Source organism: Mastigoproctus giganteus, chromosome 6 (genome assembly GCF_048544385.1).
Source record: "Mastigoproctus giganteus isolate SK-2022 chromosome 6, ASM4854438v1, whole genome shotgun sequence".
In the NCBI taxonomy this organism is placed as follows: domain Eukaryota; kingdom Metazoa; phylum Arthropoda; class Arachnida; order Uropygi; family Thelyphonidae; genus Mastigoproctus; species Mastigoproctus giganteus.
In genome coordinates this window covers 1982726-2005229 of record NC_143580.1, presented here as the reverse complement: position 1 = coordinate 2005229, position 22504 = coordinate 1982726, and the positions used below count along the sequence as shown (strand labels likewise).

The 22504-nt window shown below is 41.3% G+C and overlaps 1 protein-coding gene across 3 annotated transcripts in view; it reads right to left on the bottom strand.

Annotated features, from left to right (window-relative positions):
- LOC150083793 (clotting factor G beta subunit-like) overlaps positions 1 to 22504 on the bottom strand; it is a 43574-nt gene that overhangs the window by 18937 nt on the left and 2133 nt on the right. For all 3 annotated transcript variants that reach the window (XM_090374882.1, XM_090374884.1, XM_090374883.1), the window contains 2 exons: positions 13223 to 13483; positions 3981 to 4016 (listed from right to left, as the gene is read on the bottom strand). In XM_090374882.1, the coding sequence (XP_090231008.1) occupies positions 3981 to 4016; positions 13223 to 13483 (297 nt within the window). The remainder of the gene's footprint in view (positions 1 to 3980; positions 4017 to 13222; positions 13484 to 22504) is intronic.

Here is a 22504-nt window from a genome sequence, read left to right as displayed (position 1 = left end):
ACATCAAACCACCATAAGACTGTACAAAACCATAAAACTGTACAAAAATGTAAAGTTAAACAGACAATTCAGTTACCTCAATAAACTTCAGATGTAGACAATTCAGTTACCTCAATAAACTTCAGATGTAAGTAATTAACACATAGCAGTTAACTGAAGTAAAAAGGTAATAAAGAGGTTTAGCTAACAAACATCATATGAATTCAATTAATACCTCACACAAGACCAACAATCGTGGTCAAACGATTAACCCAGCCAGAGCTAGCATCATCATCATCAAGTTAGCAATATTATGCCAAAAACATCTGCCAAAACAACTAAAGAAAAGCTGATTGTAACACCTAGCAAATATATCAACTGTATAACACATAGCAAAAACCCTCGGCTTCCAAAGCGAAAGTTCGCCAAGTTCCCATAAGTTCCAGTAGGTGAAAGTTCATAGGAACCCGAGTTAGAATTGTTATAAAGACCCTCAATCAACAATATAAATACATAATATACAAAAAGTAACAAGGTATCACAAGATCTCGAAGGATCAATTCAATACCTCATCAAAAGTCCTATAATCGACGTCCGTATGTGAAAGTTCGAGAGGGAGATGAGTACCAATATGTTCAGAGTTAATATTGTAAGCAGCAGCAATGACTTCCAGTAGCCGCGAAAGTTCCTGCGCACCGAGAGATTCATTAGATCAGCATAGTAATCACATATGTAATTTAATAAAATTTTCCCTCGTGTAATTCCAAGGATGACTTTTTTCACAAACAATTCACCATATGCATATCAAGATGCTTGTTGGAAATACTCTCTTCTTTTGAAAGCACGATTGGCAAAAGTATTGAATTTTACAAAGACAGTTTGAGAAACAGCCAACACCGTTTTATTGCCGTGAGAAAAGTCATCAACATGATCCTCTAAGTCCACCCGCAGGTCACTGTAAGATGAATAGTGATACGCCTTAAGTGAGGTACTACACTTAAGGTGCCGACCGGGCTAGCCGAGTGGGTAAAGTACCTGCCGGGCAACCCAAAGGTCGCGGGTTCGATTCTCGCCTCGGGCTTGGATCAAAGTACTGCAAAAACCTTGGGAGGTGCAATATGGCCACAGAAGCCGATGCGCCAACAACTACCAAATCAAAAAAAAAAAAAAAAAAAAAAACACTTAAGGTGGTAGAAAATGACAAACACCTGGGAGTAATTGTGCAGTCAGATATGAAGTTTTCTGAGCAATGCAGACAGGCTGCCAGGGCAGGTCATGGGGTGTTGTCAATGATATATAGGAATTTTGCTAGCAGGGAAAAGGAGGCGATTCTCCCTCTGTATAAGGCAATGGTCAGGCCACGCCTTGAGTACTGCGTACAGGTCTGGAGGCCTCATTTTAGGAAGGATGTCGATTTGTTTGGTTGAGCGTGTATAGAGAAGGGCAACAAGATTGGTGAGGGTAATGAAGGGATCCCCTTACCAGGAGAGGCTGAAGTTCTGCAAATTGCAGCGGCTGGAGACTAGGCACCTGCGAGGTGATGTGATTGAGGTGTATAAGGCCTTGAATGGGTTGAGCACGCTGAATTCTGATAGCATTCTTCCACTTGTTCAGATTACGAACCTAAGGGGGCATAAATTAAAATTGAGGAAGGACAGAAGTAGAATAGATGTGCGGAAATTTGTCTTTAACCAGCTGGTGATTAATTGCTGGAACAAACTTCCATCTGTCGTTGTGGAAGTTGATAGGTTAAATAAATTTAAGGAGGAACTGGACAAATATTTAGAGGGGATTGTTTTGTAATTTTTTTTTTTGGTTGATGCTGCATACACTTGCTTTCTTGAATCACATGCCACTACTACTACAACTACTACAAGATGTGATCTACAGTTTCTTCTTCACCACAATGACATCATGGCGAATTTACCAGTATAAATTTATACAGTTTGCTTTTTAAACTACCATGACCGGTAATTACAAAGGTGGTATGACGGCTCGGGCATAGCCAGAGGGAATCTTTCTTGAAAAACTCCCTAACAACAGGAAAACAACCTTTAGTGATCATATCGACATCACTTGCAGTCCAATCCGATTGCCATTTATTGACAAAAAATATCCGAAGCCTTTTCTTTTCTTGTATTTGGCTATTCTTCAAGTTAAGACGATGCCACCAATTTTCGCAGGAATTTGTCTCCTATGATGATAAACTAAATAGCTAAATTGCGCCTGGTACTGTATTGTAAATTTACCAAGGAGCACTCGAAGAGCTGCAGTAGAAGTGGTTTTGCAAGCTGTGGACATCAGCAGCATGGCTGCTCTCTGCGTTTTTTGCAATTGCTTAATTATTATCACTTTATCAGATCTATAGCCCCAGGCACTGGCCTTATAGGTTAAAATTGCCAAAAATATATATATAGTTATAATCTTAAGGTTCCACTCTTCAAACCCCATTCTTTACGCGTGATTTGTCGTAATTTGGCGAAAAGAACCTTGCATTTGTCCTTGACATATTTTACGTGCGGTAAGAAACTCCTTCGATCGTCCAAAGTATGCCCAAATATTTCACTGTAGCACTATATTTGACTACCTTATCATTATATTTAATGACAGGAGGACGTCCAGGATCCAACTTTCCCTTTAGAAGCATTTGATGCGTCTTCGTAATAGAGACCTGAAGTTTGTGAATTTTTGCCCAGTGCTATAAATCAGCTAGTACAAGAATTGCAGTATCGTTTAAAGTTTTCCTCGAGTTACCTTTAATCAGAAGTACAAGGTCATCTGTTTAAGGAGTCATGCTTATACCTTGAAAACTCTTTCGCAGCCGTATATCGAAAACCATGTTCCAACACAGGGGACCCAAAATGGACCACTGTGGACATCCTCTTCGGACCTTGTAATTTCTTCAAATTCATTACTAACACTTTTAAAGCGATCGGAGAAGTAACTCCTTAACACATTATAGAGAGGTACAGACACCTGGGCCTCCCGGAACCTCTCCAGGGCACTTGACCACCAAAGTGCGTCAAGGGGCCCGTTTGAAGTCCACGAAGAGACCCAGTAGATATTTTGTATCTGTATTGTCACAACGCTCAAGTAATTCGTGAACAGCATCCTCTGTCCCACGCCCTTTCACAAAACCAAATTGACAGTGGGATGAGAGACCTCTTGAGTTATATGCCTTAGTAAATCTACCAGCTATTAATTTTCAAAGACTTTACCCATTACGGGCAGCAGAGCAATAGGTCTGTAGGACAGGGAGTCATTGGCTGGTATATCTGGTCTTTTTAAAAGTATTTTCAAGACAGCCCTTTTCCACATCTTAGGGAACAGACCTGCACGAAGGCATGAATTGGACACTGTAACAATTGTCCATGGGATAATTTTCCACGCACACTTCAAGACCTCAACTTCAAGTCACACACTACGTTGGGTTATGGGCAACTATTTAGGGACAAATCAAACAGAAAAGAAGAACGGTCTTTAAAGAGAATAACATGTTTTTTTAAACCGAAATTCCGCCTCCCCATTTCAAAGAAAAAAAAAAAAAGAATTAGAATGGTCCAATTAAATTTACGAGAATTGAAACTTGTGATTGCGTGAATGGTCATTTACCATTCTTCTGCGTCTTTGGCCACTTTGATCGATTCAGTATTTGTCTTATCGAACTCATTTTCAGCCTCGTTTTGATTCAATATTTTTTCTTTTGTTTTTTTTCTTTTCCCCCCCTTTCATTCCGCTTTACCTTGTTTGTGGGGACAGGTCCTACGCGAAGAATTTGCCAGTGAGTGGGGTCGTATATCATTCGCAGTATATTTTTTCACTCTTCACCTTGCACTTTCAAATTTTTAATAAAGTCGAAAACGAGATTTTCAAGAGATGATTTATTTATCAGCGTCATATATTAGAGATACGCTTTCACCATGTGTGGTATGCAAATAGACCAATAAAACACATCGAGGAGTATTAAAGTTAGAAAAAAATTTCGAAGAGAAAATACTCACCTTCGTCTGCCCCATCCGATGGTCGAACTCCACATCCTGAAAAAAATATTCCAAACATTAAATTGAATATTAGCAGTCATCACTTCTACACTGCTCGACAAAATGTTTTGTTGTGAACAGTGTCACCGAAGGCAAATATTTGATATAATAGTTATCTTGGCATGCAAATTCCGAGTATCAATCGAAATCGATCTACCACCTTACAGAGCCACATATTATGCAAATTATTCACGGCGACAAAAACACAGGCTGCGACCTCATCACTTAATTCCCATTTTTGGGCTTCTCAGCGGGACAGCCCAATCTCCAGTCCTCAGGATGGCAGATCATCGTCGTTCAGACGATTCTTTTGAGATGGTGGTCCGTTTTTGACCTGAAACCGGACAATCGCAGGCGCAGCTGCCACTTTGTCTTAATATGTCACGCAGTGTTGTCTCGGCACTACGAAAACAGTTTCAGGAGAACTATTAAAAGAAGAGCTGGTCAAGGCTCTTGTAATACACTCTGACACAAGAGATGGACTGGAATCGAAAGCAAATGATAGTTTTGTTAATGGTTTTGATTTTGTTTGAAGAAAAAAAGGTATGAGTAACCATATTTGGGTTGCCTTGATATAGATCAACCGATAGAACTGGTTAGGACTGGGAATTTCCCAGTCCTAACCAGTTCTATGTCTGTACTAATCCATACACATTGTATGGATTAGTACAGACATACAATTTGTGGTTTCTTGAAGTTCTTGAAAGACTGACTATTATAAAGCAGTTGTGGGGTTCTTAGCGAACCGTTAACTTTGTATGTACTAAGAGTTAACTTTGTATGGTACTTTACGAAGGAAGCCAGTACAGCTATAAAGCTGTTGTGTCAAGGAGTTTAATGATAAAGGTAATTGTGTTGGTATTGTAGTGGTCTGTGTTAAGTTGGCGGTACATGTTGGATCTAGACCGAGGTTACATGATGGTTCTACCTCGAAATGCAAAAGTATAATTTTATTGTGTATAGTTGTTCTTTAAATCGAAGTTAAGATGTAAACAAGTGCAAATTTTAATTAATTCGTATATAGTCATACAAAAGAAGTATTTTTAGCTAAGCTCCCTGATTCAAATGAGCTATTTAACTTTGATGTATACCCCGATGAGCCAAAACATTACGACCAGCGAGTTGTTATGCAAATCGAAGCAACTACACGTGAACTACTGCGCGTGCGCGGATCAGAACACGTTACAAAAAACAGCTGATACTGAGCTCCGTTAATCAGTGTTACTCTTGTTCTTCAGATGGGAAAGGCAGCGGACTTAAGCGAGTTTGAGAAAGGCCAAATTGTAATGGCCAGACAGCTGGGTCACAGCATACTCGAAACGGCATGGCTGGTGTGATGCCCACGGTCAGCCGTGGTTAGTACCTACCGAAAGTGGTCCGAGGAGGAAAAACCCACGAACCGCCGTCGAGGTGTTTGACGACCACGGCTCATCGATGCTCGAGGTGAGCAATGGCTCTCCCGGATGGTACTTGGAAACACAAGGGCGACTGTGGCGCAACTCGCCGGTAATTGGAATCCTAGTGACGGGAGTAATGTGTCACAACACACAGTATATCGAACCCTGCTCAAAATGGTGCTGCGTAGCCGCAGGCCACTCCGAGTGTCCATGCTAACCACGGTTCACTGGCGACGTGGTTTGCACGGATTGGGCACGCGAGCATCGAAACTGGATGTTTAGTGATTGGTAGAATGTCGTCTGGTCCGATGAATCACGTTTTCTGTTGCACCAGGAGAATGGCCGGGTACGTGTGCGTCGTTTACCTGGGGAAGTGATGGCGCCTGGATGCACCATGGGACGAAAACAAGCCAGTTGCGGCGGTGTGATGCTGGGATACCCTGGGTCCGGTCATCCATGTGCCGGGCACTCTGACATATACCGCCTACCGAAACATCAGAGGTCGCTTCAGAAGCGCTGTTTTCAATTCGTGGTGAATTTTGCTATTGTGTGAATTATTGCTTTTTTCTGTGAAATACGCAGTTTTTTGCGAATAGTGTTGATAAGTTAAATAGCCCTCAGTTGGTGCGGTATTGAAGGTCCATTCGAAGATAAGTATATTTCTTTATTTTCCCCTTATTGATTATTGTTAGGCCTACCAAGCTTGCAATAATTATCTGCTGGGATCGCAAATATGGCTGCCTTCGTAAATGGCCTCCCTCCGATAAAATGTGTCTTAAACGTTGCAGTTTCATCAATGGTGAGATTTTTTTTTGATGTTTTTTTTTATTTGGGAGATTTATTCGAGATCTTGTACGTTACTTATTTGGAGCCTTTGTCTATGGGTAGGGTCACCATACCGTCATAGACAAGTCATTGGGGAAGCTGAATTTATATCCCTTCGAGCCACGTGCATGATGAACTGACACCAGGGTGAAACAGCCAAGGAATTAACCCTCACAATTGAGTCTACCTGAAGTGACAATCTCTATGACAACATACAGATGTATCCATCTGACGTGACAATCTCATTCTACACATGAATAAAGTAACTGGACCTGACCTGGAAGTGACCAACTAAAAAAAAAATAAAAATAATAAAAAAGAAACTCACACTGTGACAACCCAATTAGACAACCTCATCCAGCACAGGCATTTGACAACCTGATCAAGACAACAAGACTACTATGCAAAGGCTCAGAGAAATGACTGCAGCCCATTGCTGCCACCTAGCCATATGTCGATCTGGGCTGGTAGCCTTGACCAGCCTGCTTTCACTCCAATTCCTTGGCATGGGGGGGGGAGATGGCTCGCTGTCTACTCCTCCTGCCATCCCCCTTTCCCTCTGGTGGGGCATGGGCATGCCCCACTGACTGCAGGGGCCATCTACCCTATCGGACCCTTACTTCTCTTTCTTCCCTCCAGCCTTCAGTCTCCCTACCCTTCTCTTTGACTAGACACCGCGAAAGCCCCACGCATCCAAATTTAAATTAGCACCAAAATTAATGCCCGCCCCATTAGGCCTCTAGAACTTGTCATTTTAGCGTACAACCCCATGGTAATTTCGGGGAACAAACCCCACAGACTATCTCGTAATAGCGATTTTGCAATTATGCCACCGCCATTATCTTTTTTTTTCTCTAGGACCCAGCCGCTGAAATCCAAGGAAATTAGGCGGCGGGACCTGCCAGAGTATAATAAATTGCAAGGTACACCTGGCCAGCCTCCTCGTTGGCATAGTACGGACAACGTCGGGTCCCATCAGGGGCTCGACGGCCAATAGGCCAGAAGAACAATGGGCACAACATACTACACAACACATGATCCACACACTTTTATATCTCTGGCCTTGACAGAGTACTGTCCCTCGATACAGCGAACACTGGCGGAGATGGGAGAAATTCCTGGTGCCGTTTGACCCTCAACATACTTTGTACCTAAACATCATCATCAGAACAAAAATTAGCCGCCTTCTGGCTCGCACGTGCTGTTTATCACTCCGTGAAAATGTGTCTGGATTATGCGTTTTAAGTTAAGTATGCCTGAAATCTAAGAAGAGCGACTCAGTGAGACCAAACTCCCGCTGCATACGTAACCATAGGCAGAAACACCACTTTATAATATAGAAACAAAGTTTTATGAGACACACCCCAATCTGCTCTTGATACTCTTATAATATAACCGGCAAATTTCCTGATCTTGCTATGAAGATGTGTTATATGCGCATAATAAGACAACTTGTGATCAATAATGAACCCCAAGTATTTAGTTTCAGAAACCATAGTCAACTGTCTCCCATTTAATTTTAATTTGCGGCGGTCGTCCCAAATTACGTTTTGTTTTAAAAAGCATCATTTTGGTCTTTTGGGGGCCAATGGTAAGCTTCAATCCTTGTGCCCAGGAATTAATATCGTTTATTACACGGTTTGCATTTTGCTCCAAATCATGTCGTGATCGACCTGCCACAATTAATGCGACGTCATCAGCAAAATCTATCACGTGACAATTTACTTGTGGTCGAACCAGCCAGTTCTGTAGCACCAAATTCCAAATTGAAGGACCTAATACAGAGCCCTGAGGGCAACCTCGCGTGATTTGTCTTTGAAGGAGAAAATGTTTAGACCTTACAGTCACATATCTCTCAGAAAAATAACTCCTGAACAGACTGTATAACTGCTTAGAACACTCAGCACGACACAGTTGAGAAAGAGCTGCCTCCCACCATACTGAGTCGAACGCACCTTCAAAATCTATATATATAGCAAGTTCATATTTTGAATCAGAGTTTGAAATGTATGTATGAAAGTCCAGAAGAGCATCCTCGCACGATTTCCTCGGTGTAAAACCATACTGATTAGGTGTAATCATGTCATGGCTTTCTAACAATTCTTGTAAACGTATTGCCATTAACCTCTCTAACACTTTCCCCAGATTAGCCAACAAAGCAATTGGACGGTACGACTTAGGCTCAATTAAAGGTTTCCCAGGCTTCCTAATTAGCCTCAATAAAGCAATCTTCCATTTCAATGGAAACAGTCCTTCCTCTAAGCACTTATTATATAACAGAAGAAACATGTTAGGTATCAACTTGAAAAGCCTCACTATAAATGCATTCACAATTAAATCTACTTCTGGACATTTTGCGAAATTTGGTTTCTTTAACACCCCTGCCAGTTCATCTATTGTAAATGCCATGGTATTGTCTCCAGCTACATAAAACTGATTTTTCTACGCAGTTCGGATTGGCACTGTGAGTCAAAGATGGGATTATCATCCGAGAACAGCCTGGTCAATATTGCATCTACTGAATCCTCCCAGCCAATAGTCTCAATAGAATCTTCTTGAATTGTATTAAATACCTCCAAAATTCTTAGTTTATCTCTTGACATCTTATATAACAACCCCCCCGGGATCATTCCTCCCCGATTCTTTTCCAAACAATCGCCTGGTTTCTCTCTCTCTTCCAAGTCGTCATGGTTCTCTTGTAATTATTTTTAAGAGATATGTAATTGTTGTGCAATCTAACTACCTCAGAATGACCCCAGTTCCGATGCCGCTGGTACTGTCTCCTAGCTCGATATACAGACCGTCGTAAGACAGTCAGTTCGTTTGTCCACCATGGGCAGGATTTTATTTTAATTACCTTCTTCCTACCTAACTTATATGCCGCTCTTACCTTTGAATCCTCTATAGTATTAGCTAAATTATATTGCAGATTCGCAGATTATCTGTTGTTGTTTATTGGAGGGAAAGTCCCGAAGAACAGGTGCTAATTTACATAGACCAATCAAACGATTTCCATGAAAACCGAACAATGTGCGTCATCCGATCTTGAGTACCAGTTAAATCCGGCACGTTCTTCACTTAAAACAATATGACTCGATGATCCCTTGATGTCCAATCAGGCATTACCTGCCACTCAGAAGAGTGCCAGCAATCCCGCACCAGAACGGTGCCAGCTGATCCTACCCTATAAGAGGTTTGCGGCAGTAACCCGCACTCTTAGTGCCAGCAGTTCCGCGCTAGAATGGTGCCAGCGGTGTTACCCTTAAAGGATTACAAGTTGTCAGGGCAGTGTCCTCTAGCAGAGAAGGAGCTAACCCACGCCAGTCTGATTCAGGCCTTGGGCAGCATGATCCAATGTTGTTCTCATTTCAGCAATCTTGGCTCGCTTCAGTGCCAATATTTCTTGCGCATACGCAGTTAGTGCCCTGTACGTGTTTTCATCGAGCAGCAGCGAGGACTCTTGATTACGTGGGTACCTTTGAATTGCGGTAACAAATTTGATTGTACTGTTGTCATAGGCAGGGCACTCATATTTGTATGAGATGCCCCCAGGACTCTTCTTCCCCACAATGGCACCACGGGTCTCTTTCAATCCCCATAGCTATGAGTTCCTGACGGAAGGGGCCATGTCCAGTGATAATAAACGTCATGTGCAGACCAGGTGAGAACCAGGGAGAGGGCTCTGGGTGAGTATGGTTTATAGTTGGGAGGAATTGCCTCGTGATGTCTACTTTCTGCGTGGTTTCCCAGCTCTGTTGCCATATCGCTTGTAGGTGTTGGGTGATTCTCCTCTTCTCTATCTTGGGGTCATTTGAAGATCCAGCTGGAGATTTACTATTTCATCTGGTGGTCCTTTCCTAAGGTGGTAATATAGGCCTCGCCTGACTACTTCTAGGTAGAGTGGCTGACAACCTGTTAGAACTTGCAAGGCAGAGGTGCTAACAGTGCGGCACACCCTACTAATTGAGAGCAGCATGAACTTTAGAATTGTATCCAGCTTCTGTTTATTTTTTGTTAGTGTAGCTTGTCTGTACCAGTTGGAGGCACCGTAGCAAACTATCGGGACATATACTGCTTTGTATATGAGGGTCAGAGCTTTGTGCTTCAGGCCCCAGTCCCCTCTGCTCACCCTCCTGATCATGGCGGCATACTTCCGGATTTTGGTGGCTAGATATTTCAGGTGGTTATGGAAAATAAGACCTGAGTCAATGTAAGTACCTAAGTATTTAACCTCTGTGTACAGTCGGATGGGGGTGAAGTTTAATTTCATCGTAGGTGGTCTTCTAATTTGTAGTCTGCCCTTGAGGAGAATGGATTTTGTTTTTTCTGCCGAGATGGTAAGGTTGTGCAAGGCTGCCCAGTTCTGGAGCTTCATAAGCGCCGCATTTGCAATAATTTCCAAGGACGACCTAGTGTCCGCACGCGGCAACAGGACAAGGTCGTTCCCCCCCCCCAAGGTCCAAGCCCAGGAACTCATCCAAGGCAATAGACCAGAGAAACGGGCCAAGCACAGAGCCCTGCGGACAGCTCCGGTGGATGAATCTGGTAACTGTCTGATATTTGTTAGTAACTCGTACTTTTCTGTTGGTTAGGTAAGACTTCAAACTGCTATATAGATTTGTCTGCGTGGGTAGCACAGTGGTATCGTCACCGTCTTCCCCACACCGGGTGGAAAAGGCCCGGGTTCGAATCCCGTCGATGACGCGAGGATGTTTAGTGGGCTTTTTTCACTCCGTGGCTGAGTTAGTCGGTCTCAGGCGTAGATAGCAAGGTTTTTCCCCTCAGAAACTGGGGTTTTTTCGTCCAGCAAAACAGGCAAATCGACCAGAGAACACACGAAATTTACAGACATGAATAAGGGTTAATGTAATCGTTTACGGGTAACCCTAATATAGTAATTTGATTTTTTTTTTGTTATATAGATTTGCAGAAACATTTGATTGCCGAAGTCTCCGAAGAACGCTGCTCCACCACAGGCGGTCGAAAGCTCCAGCAAAGTCCACCAATATAGCAAGAGAGTACTTGAAAGCTGAGTGCGTTGCTTGGGTGATTAGATTGTTGATAGCGTCTTCAGTGCTGCAGCCTGTTTTAAAGCCATATTGTTTTTCTGAGGAGAGTTGGTGTTCCTCGTAGCAGGCAGAAAGTCGAAACAAGAGTAGACGCTCCAGTAGTTTGGCCATCACGGAGAGTGTGGCAATCGGGCGATATGAGGCTGGGTTCTGTGGTGACTTGTCCGAGTTTTTCAGAATTAGTTTTAAGGTTGCAGTCTTCCATGAAGCTGAGAAGATGCCCTCTGCCAGGTACTTATTCAGAAGGCTTAGAAGTATAGCTGGGCATGCCTCAGTGAATTTTTTGAGAACTTCTACCTGCAGCAGGTCTGCATCTGGTGTTTTTCCGTCTTTCATCTTATTAATTTCCAGGTCCATCTCAAAACCGGTGAGCGGGGACTCCACCGTTGCTGTGTGGTATTTTAAATTCTGGTTGATAATTAGTTGCATCAAGGGTGCCTCTTCAACAGGATAAATGGTATTAAGAATGTTATTTATAGTGTCCTCCCAAGTATAGGTGCAAATACCGTCTATTTTCAGTGTTGTATCAAGTACCTCACCACGCGGTAATTTATTAGTTACAATTTTGAAACAATGCCCCAGGGGTTCTCATTCCCGGATGTAGACACAAGAGTTTGCCACGATTGCTTTTTGTTTTTGCGAATTTCTTTAGTATATTTATTCCTGACTGCGCAGTAAACTTCCCTGGCTGCAGTAATGGGGGAACATCGTCGCCCTTGCCCTTTGGAACATTTTCCTAGCATGGTGGACCCTTCTTCTTAGGTCGTCTAGCTGGTGGTTCCACCAAGGGACAGCATACCTGTAGGGCCTTCTGTGTGGAATGGAAAAGTCGCAGATTCTTCTGGTAGTAGCGGTAATGCTTTTCACACAGTCATCCGGAGTTAGTGTGTCAGGGAGTGGAATATCTTCAGGGAGTCTTTCGGACAGTTCAGTCCGAAAGCGCTGCCAGTCAGCCTTCTTGACGTTATAACGTATGACATCTCTGGGGACTGGAGGGGGTACGTTCCAGAGAGCGAACCAGGGAGAATGATATCGCTCTGTGGTCCGACGTAGTACAGGATTCTTGAACAGTCCATCTGGCGAGCTTGACAGCAATATCTGGAGTCGCCGCTGTAACGTCAATGTTGCTTTCCCAGAGGGGGCCACTGTAGGTGTGGAGATGACCAGGGCGGTTTATAACTTGAAGTCCTGTTGTGAGGAAGAAATCTTCGAGTCGTGCACCATTCCTTTGAGCAGACCAGTCAGGTGTGTGATTGTGTCAAAGCACAGATCAGCAATTTGCGTCCATGACTAGCAACAACCGCGCCCCCCCCCCCCGAAAGAAGTTGGAGAGCTGTCTGGACAATTGAGATTGCTGGGTCAATATCTTCTCCAGGATGGGCCCAGCGGATTCGGCCCAACCAGGGGTCCATAGGCTAAAATAACCAGAAGAACAACGCTACACGACATTTTGTGCATTATGGCCATAGAAGCTGATGCGCCAACAACAAACTAAACGATCCAAGACCCGCACACTTTTAAATCTCTGGCATTTACAGCGTACTGTAACACTTCACAACGTAAACTACGCGGAGATGGGGGAAACCCCTGGTGCTGCTTGACCCTAAACCCACACACACACACACACACACACACACACACACCACTGCCACTGCCACTGCCACTGCCTCCGGGATGAGAAACACCCACAGTGGTTACAGATGCCATGACCACACGTTGCTTTCTTCAAATGCGATACGCACGTGCAATAAGGGGAATGCAACGGCATACACATTCCAACCGAATATACTTCGAAACGACATTTTCAAATCGGTAGACAGCGAGGCATCATCGATGTTGTACCGATATTAAATACTAAATTCTGAGAACTCCTCGCCCCTAAAGAAGTGTGGTGGTGAGGAAATGCACGTACCTGCAAGCCTCAAGTTGGCTACTGAAGTCAAGCTGGAGCCCGTAGGAGAAGAAGAAGAAGAAGGAGAAGGTGAAACGGGGCAGCACACAAAGGGTACGTCTCCTTCCCAATTACAAGGTGTTTCTCGGGGTAAAGTTGTCCACCTTCGGCACTCAGTGACCTTCCTACATCGCCCTTCTGACCCGTTCCTCGTAGTGCAGATTGCTTCCTCCTGACGAATGCTTATTCCTACAGGATATCGAACTGGCCGGTAGAATCCATCTGAAAGAGAAACGGAGTGATCACGCAACAGACAGACCGAGTCCTGATAATGCAGGAAGAGAATTATCGGAAAGATGTGAGGTAAAATTTTTTTAATTTAAGACCAGCAACAGTATATATGGTCTATATAACATATTTACTTAATTCAACCGGAAGAATTTCATTATAATTATCATAATGTCAGACGTTTTGAATAAATTCGATACAACCTGTTGCGTAATTGGACTGTATTGGATGCACTGCCCAACTGGTGGACATTTTATGTTCACTGTTCTTCTGAAAATATCTGGAAGTACGTGGCACTTTCTTTTCCCTGATTGGAAATGACACGTGCGTTCAAAACTGTTTTAATTAACGAGGCTAACTTAAAAAAAAAAAAAGCTCGAGTCAAGAAGTTCTAATTTCGAATCATTTTTAAAAATTATTACATCGATGCCCGGAGATCTTTCAAAACAATTTTTTCATTGTAATTTTTAGCATTAATACTAAATTAGATTTTAAAATAAGATTGTGCTGCAGAGGACTACAAACCTCAAACTCATTCGATTTTTTTTTTTTTTTTTTCAAATATCCGAACTTTGACAAACAACATGCGCACCATTCGTGCTTTTATTTGTAGGATTTAGTTCTCGTCGCTGAAACTAAATATTTTGGCTTTTGCGGCTCTCGCAGACATTTTCTCAGGTATGCCCCACCTGGGCTTGCTACTTGAAATTCTAAAACGCTGATGGAACTGATATTAGGGTGACATTCGAGGGACGTGGACCTAATTTCGGCAATGTCCGGTCGGTCAACGACAGCGAAATCCTCTTCTTGCATCTTCACGATCGTGAGGCTATAAGTAACCCTGGGCGCAACCCCAATGCGCAAGTTGTGAAATACGTTCAAGTGTATATGTCCAGTCGTGTATGCGGGGACATTGTCGAGGTCACGTTATATCAAGGAGAAGGAGATGCTTGCCGTGTGTACACAATATATAAGAATTTCATTACTTCACACAGCATGTATCCCCACCTTTTCTTACTACTGAATACATCATGAATTGTCAAACTAATAGAGCAAACTTATCTGCGAAAAGATCTAAACCTCCCAAACACTTCCTACTTCATTTCCCAAATATACGTGGTCTCAGTTCCAATATCAATGATGTCCATTTCTGCTTACAATCTGCCAAACCCCACGAATTTTTTTGACAGAATCCCAATTATCAATTAATTCAACCACTGCCTAACACAGTTGTCCGAATTATTCGCTGTATGATTCCTTTCCCTTCAAAGGTGGTACTTGTGCATATGTGAGCTCTGATATTCCCTTTCAGAGACTTGGTAATTGAATCTCCTCTTTTCGATCTTCTCTGACTTAAAATCTGTCTACCTCATTCTGTCGAATTCATCCGTTGCCTCTATCGTGCTCCTAACTCCACTAATCACTTGGAACCATTTGACTTCCTCTCTTACAGACTTGACTTTCTTCGGATAATTTTAAAGTTCACAACTCCAGCTGGCTTCCGAGTTTTAGTCACACAGGCCCAGCTGGTCGAGATGCTGAGGCTTTTCCAATTACTAATAACCTCGCACAGATTGTTCATTTAACAACAAGAATACCAAATAATCTTCACCACGCAGACAACACTCTTGGTCTTTTTCTCACAAAACTCTTCTAAGTACACGGTCAAAGTGAATAGTCCACTCAACTTGACCGTATACTTAGAAGGTACCTCAGATAAAACTTGGTGATGGGCTTTTCTCCAATGAAACCTTTTCTTGCTGCCATTCTCAACCTCGTGTTGTTTGGCATTACAAGAATGCAAAATGGGATGATCTCTGGGATTTCTTTTCTTCTTTTTCTTGGTGGAATTACTGTTTCAAATCTTCTCATTTCAACGTTTGCTCAGATCGCGCTTAGTGAATTTATTCTTGTAGGGGTGAAATGCTTTATTCCACACTCCACCTTAAAATCTCATCCTTTATCTATACCTTGGTTTTCCAATAAATGTGCTAAGACTGTTCAAGATGAGAATGTTGCATGTCTTAATTGGCTTGTATCCAAATCTCCAGTTCATTTTCTGCCTACATCAAAGCTTCAACAGTTGTAAATCAAATAGATATTTATTTAAAGTATACCCAGTATAAAATAAAATAAAATAAAATTTATTTTATTTTATTTTATTAAAATTTATTTTATACTGGGTATACTTTAAATAAATATCTATTTGTTAAACTATAGACCCCAGTACTCCAGGCCCATTTGTCACTAGTTGTAAATCAGTTACTAATCAGTCCGAACTATATTTCAAGTCGGATAAAAGTATAAAACTTGCTTTTTATCCAAATGATAACCAAGCATTCTGGTGACCTGTTAAAGCTATTGGCAACGTTTGCCCCTCTACCTCTGTTCCCTCTTCTATCAAGACCAGATGGTTGTATTCTCAATTTAGCGTAAGCTAAAGCTGACCTGTTAGCATCGTACTTCTAACTCATGTATTGGTGATCGCAGTAACCACTTCCTGCCATTCCCAGTGCACTATATTCAATGCCTCCTCTAGTCTGCCGTCAAAAGAATTTTCAGCAATCTTGATGCTAAGAAAGTTCCAGGTCCTGTTAGTATTTTTCCGTTTTTTTCTCAAAACCTGTGCTCCTGAGCTTACTCCTGTTCAAGAATCACCTTTTTTCACTTCCTTATTCCAAAGGTGTTTTTCCTTCTGCTTGAAAATTTGCTCATATCCAGCCAGTTCCTAAACAGGATTGTAATCTCTCCGTTCTAATTATCGTTCCATTGCACTTATTTCTACTCCTTCTAAAGCAATAGAGAAATCAATGAACGGCCAAATCTTAAACTATCTACAAACCTTCCATTTGATCAATGATCGCCAGTAGGGATTCCAGCAGTGTCTAACAACTGGTGATATTCTGGCTTATGTTACCCCTCAATGGATAAATTCAAAGGAAAAGTTTGATGAAACTGAAGCAGTTGTAATGGCAGTTGTAACAGAAGTAATGGTAGGTGTCTCTGTCTTCACCTACGAGAATGGCCTCTGTCTTCTCCATTAATGCTAGTGATGCATAAGGTTCGGTTCTTTCTCCCACTCATTTCCTCTTATATGTTAATCACCTTCTTCTCCAAGTATTTCTCCAGTTGAATTGGAGAAATACTTGGAAATCAGCATTCAAGGAAATAACTTAATTAATTCCTTGAATTTTGACAGGACTGAGTTTTAGAAGGATTGAAATCAACTTAGTTGATTTTAATCCTATTAAAACTCAGTCCTGTCTTACATCTCGCAAAGAAGATTCTTCTGGTCCTATGCTTATCTTTGGTGACACTCCGATTTCTAGGCAAAATGATATATCTCTTTTGGGGATTACACTGATTTCTAATTTCTTTTGGCAAAAGCACATTACAAATATTGCTTCCTCTGCATCTAAAAAACTTGGATTTCTCTTTCACTCTCGGCGTTTCCTTTCTTCCAAACAGCTGCTCACTCTGTAGAAATCAAAAATCCGCCCTAACACTGAATATTGTTTCCACATCTGGAGCGGTGCCCCCAAAGAGGGCAGTTAGGGTAAATAATGACCTCCTCTCTCTCTCTCTCTCTCTCTCTCTCTCTCTCTCTCTCTCTCTCTCTCTCTCTATCATAGATATTCTGTTTCTGCTGCATGCCTTTTGTACAGATTTTTTTTTTATGTAAACCCCAAACACGAGAGGTATTAGAACCTGTAGTACTTAGTACCGTGCTTGGGTTGGAGGTTGAGAAGACGAAAGAAGATATTTCTTGACATTGGACTTGAACTTCTGTAGATTGTAATTTTCAGGAAATACGTATGAAGGAAGGTTGTTCCAGAAAACGGCAGTTGAATGAATAAATGAGGAAGATGAAAAGTTGGTTCTGTGGGTTTGAAGTTGGACAGTAAATGGACGTTGGTAGAACGTGTTCGGACTGTTTTGAAAGAGAGAGAGTGGGAATTATAGAAGCCAATTCAGAAGAACAGTGCACATGGAAATATCTATAGAAGAGGCATGCAGCAGAAACAGTATGGCTATGAGAAAGCGAGTGCAGAGACTGTGTTAGAGATGTATCATTAATTATTAGGAAAACGTACAGTGTTCTTGACGTTCAGTGCATTTGAACCAACGTGGCCCGTATTACTATGAACGTTATACAAATTCAGATATAAACGAGAAATTTACAGCGACATAAACATACTTTTACCTGCTATAAAAGTAATAACGCAAACCGACGCGAATATCGATTTGAAGCAACGTTTTGGCCAATGTCGCAAACTCGTATATTGATAATCGTGTTAATTTCGAAGAATTCCTTAAATCAAATAAATGCCAATCAGAATAAGAATATCTAAAGATTTTGAGGTCCGGTATTAAACGACCACTGCAAGGGATGCAGAACTTTTTTTGTGGGGGAGTACAACGTCTACAGAATGGATAGACAAGACAGGATAGGAAGGGGGGAGGGGTTATGCTATTAGTTAAGAAACACATAAAAACCAAGGAAGTGAAGCCAGTCGACATCGCTGGACAGTGCAGTGTCGAGTCAGTTTGGTGTGACATAAGCATTGGGAGATCAAAATTGAGAGTAGGAGTGTGCTATAGGCCTAAAGACTCTGATGAGTATAATACGAAACTGTACAGGGAAATAGAGTGGGCCAGTAAATCAGACAGTCTTATAATGGGGGATTTTAATTTCCCAGATATTGACTGGAATTTGTGGGTTGGTCACTCGCACTCTAGAAAAGCTTTTGTGGATTTATTGGATGATTGTTTTCTACACCAGCATGTTCGGGAGGCAATGAGAGGGAGTAATACTCTTGATTTGATTATCAGCAGTGATTCTTCATGCATAAGAATCTGCAGATAAATGAACCACTAGGTGGCAGTGATCACAGTGTGCTGAAGTGGGAATTACTCAAAGAGGTAACTACCATTAGGGGTAAAGGGAAGGGTTATTGCTTCCGTAAAGGCGACTACGATGGACTGGGACAGTATTTAAATTCTATACAGTGGGACCAACTGATGATGTTACCAACAGCAAATTCAAAATGGGAAGCATTCAAAGAACTTATCTTGGAAGCTACTAGGCTTTACATACCAACTAAGAAATATTGTTCAAGGTTTAGGCCAAAATGGATGTCAGATGAACTAATGAGGCATATGGCAGAGAAGAAAAATGCATGGGATACTTACAAATTAACACATGACACAGAAGCCTATGATAGATACAAGTTGATATGCAACCAAGTTACAAAGGAGGTTAGGCAGGCGAAGGCAGATTACGAGAAATCCTTGGCAAGGGATGCAAAGAAAAACAGCAAAGAGTTCTTTACTTATGTAAACTCTAGAAGGAAGGGGATGAATCAGATTCGTCCACTTGATATTGATGGGTCAACTGTTGATGATCCTGCTCAGGTAGCTAACAAACTAAATGAATATTTTGCATCGACATTCACACATGAGGAGTTATTCAGCAAGGGGGATGCTAGAGGTGTATTCAACTCTAGCAGTAAGCTACAGAATCTTGAAATAACTGGGGGTAAAGTGGAGGAGAAACTGTTGAAGATAAACACAAGAAAGGCACCCGGGGTGGATGGGATCTATCCAGTTATATTAAAGGAGGCAGCAAAGGAAGTAAGCAAACCCTTAGCCATAATTATGAGTACTTCCCCTGAGTCCTTTGACTCAGGGGAGGTACCCATAGACTGGAATTGTGCAAATGTGACCCCAATTCACAAAGGAGGATCAAAGGCTGACAAACGTAATTATAGACCTGTGAGCTTAACTTCTGTTTCAGGAAATTTAATGGAGGCACTGGTTAAAGAAGCACTGTAGGATCATTTAGACAAGACTTCAGTTATAGCTCGGACACAGCATGGCTTTGTTAAGGGGAAGTCTTGCTTGACCAATTTGATTGGATACTATGATGCAGTCACAAAAGAACTGAAGGCAGGGAATAGCTTTGATATTATATACTTGGATCTTAGAAAGTCTTTTGATACTGTTGCACATGGAAGACTGCTACACAAATTGGAGCAGTGTGACATTGGAGGCAAATTGCTGCTATGGATAAAGGGGTGGTTGAGGGGGAGAAGACAGAGAGTGGTAATAAATGGACACTGCTCATCGTGGACTAATGTTATTAGTGGAGTCCCTCAGGGCTCAGTGTTGGGTCCATTATTGTTTTCTGTATTTATAAATAATATTGATTATGGAATATCAAGCTTAATGTCCAAGTTTGCAGACGATACAAAAGTAGGCAGGGTTGTCAAGGACACTACTGACACTATGCTGCTGTAACAGGATCTGGAAAGGTTGAGCAGATGGGCTGAGACGTGGCAAATGAAGTTTAACATTGACAAATGTAAAGTACTACACATGGGAAACAGCAACCCCAGAGCAACGTATCAACTCTGTGGTACTACACTGACAGTGGTAGAGAATGAAAGGGACTTGGGGGTGGTTGTGCAGGCAGATATGAAGTTCTCTGAGCAGTGAAGACGGGCTGCAAGAGTAGCTCATGGAGTATTGTCAATGATATACAGGAATTTTTCCAGCAGGGATAAGGAGGTGATTATTCCCTTGTATAAGGCAATGGTCAGGCCACACCTAGAGTACTGTATACAGGTCTGGAGGCCTCATTTCAAGAAGGATGTAGAGCTGCTGGAACGAGTACAGAGAAGGGCAACAAGATTAGTGAATGGAACAAAGGGGTGCTCTTACGAAGAAAGGTTTAAGTTTTGCAAATTACAGTGTCTGGAGACTAGGCACCACCGAGGTGATCTGATAGAGATGTATTAAGCCTTGAATGGTTTGAACATGCTCAATGCTGATGGGATTCTTCCTCTCGCTCAGAATAATCACCTGAGAGGGCATAAATTCAAATTGAGGAAAGACAGAGATGTAGGATAGACGTGCGGAAATTTGCCTTTAGCCAACGGGTGGTTGGTTGGTTGGTGGAACAGACTTCCATCCCTTGTAGTGGAGGTTGATAGCCTAAATAAGTTTAAGGCTCAGCTGGACAAGTATTTTGAACGAACAGTGTGGTGAAGTGGGTTTTTTTTTTTTTTTTTTGGCTGATGCTGCATAATCTTGCTTTCTTGCATCAAATGCCTCTACTAATGCTAATACTAATGCTAATTTCTTAAACGCAAGATAGAAGAGAAATTTATGGATAATTACAATCCTCGGATTTTAAGAGTGTGACTTAATATTAAGTCAAATACTTCAGTAGATACTACACGTAATGGAAGGAGAATCGATGGAGTGTTCACTCGGGAATTAAAATCATGAACCAGAGCTGTAATGCTCGATACGTTCTACGTTGACCTCAACCCGATACGCAGAACACTTCCGTACGATACTTTCCAGCAATTAAAACGAAAAAATCGAAAATCTTACATTACAGTAAAAAAATAGTTAAAAATCGATTGAACACAATTAAAAATTAATTAAAAGAATATTTAACGAAAACATTTCGTTATTTTTTTCGTGAAATTCTTTGAATTAATTTTTAATCGCATTAAATTGATTTTTAATTTATTGTTTATCGTTAAATAAATTCAATTTATTGTTTATTTTTACTGTAATGTAAGACTTTCGATTTTTTCGTTTTAATTGCTGGACAGCATCGTACGGAAGTCTGATATTCTACGCATTATATTGAGGTAAACTTCTCTTATTATTTTACAAACATTATTACGATGAAAAATTCCATTCATTGTACTGAAATTATTTTTTTTCAATAAAAATAATGCAGCAATACTTTTTTTATTTATTTCGCTGTACCAGTTTCATAATGAGTTCCTTCTGAGTACAGTCGTTTTTAACAGCTGCCGCTGTGACGTTATCAGTGACACTATCAGTCTCAAAGTAGAGCGGCACCATCTCATTATGTACCTGCTACATAATTTCGGGTTTGTTTTTTTTTTTGCACTTTCTTATTTCTCTGGTTGTTTCCATACCTTCCAATTATTGTCCCCCTGCATCTATCTCTACTTTTTCCAAAGTGATGGAGAAATCCGTCAACTTCCACCTTATGAATGATCGCCAATATCAGCATCGATCCACTGGTGATGCCTATGTTACCGACTGTGAACAAATGCAATGGAAAAACAGCTTTCCATGATATTTCCAACGCCTTTGTTCGTGTTTCGAACAAAGTCTTCTAAACAAGCCCCCATTCTAACTGGTGATAGTATTACGGCGTTTTCTTTTCTGTTTTTGTCACAACAACTGCGGTTCCCCACGGTGTCATTCTTTCTCCCGCTCTTTTCCTCTTGTACATTAATGACCTTCTTCTGTTACTGCAAATACTGTCCATACGTTTGCTGATGATAGCACATTGCATTCCACCTTCGAGTTTGAGAAACCTTGTCCTGTGCAAACAGCTTCAACTTCTCGAATATTCACCGCTAATTCCTGAAATGTGATCTCCAGGTAATTGTTCAATGTGGCAAAGATATCTTAACTTCAATCCTTCTAAAACCGAGTCATGTCTTATATCTCGCAAAAAGGATTCTTCTGCTCCTATTCCGAACAACTTATCTTTCTCCTTTCTAAGTCTAAATCGCTAAAATGTCTCTTGTTTCCTAAACCACTCTCTGTTGTTTTTATTTATTATTTTTTCATTAGATTAATCTGAATTTGTTATTACCTGACACCAACAACATACTTTAACACGGTTGTAATAGTTTTGTAAAATATTTAGGATAGCCTATAAAATTTCATAAGAAAACAACGCAGAAACTTAAAACGTTACTAGAAATATAAACTGATTGCGAGTAAAGGTCTACATATATCTTTACAACAAACCACCATTATTTTGTCTCGTCATTCCAACCCCTCATCGTCAATTGTTTTAATCTGTAAAACTGTTTTAATCCCGCAACATGATTCTAATTCCGTGTTCCCCGTTGCTTTGTAATTTATATCTCCCTTTGTAAATATTGTTGTTCAGGGGCGAAGTTTCTAATTTCAAATGAATTAAATTAAACATTGAATATTACTTCTCCA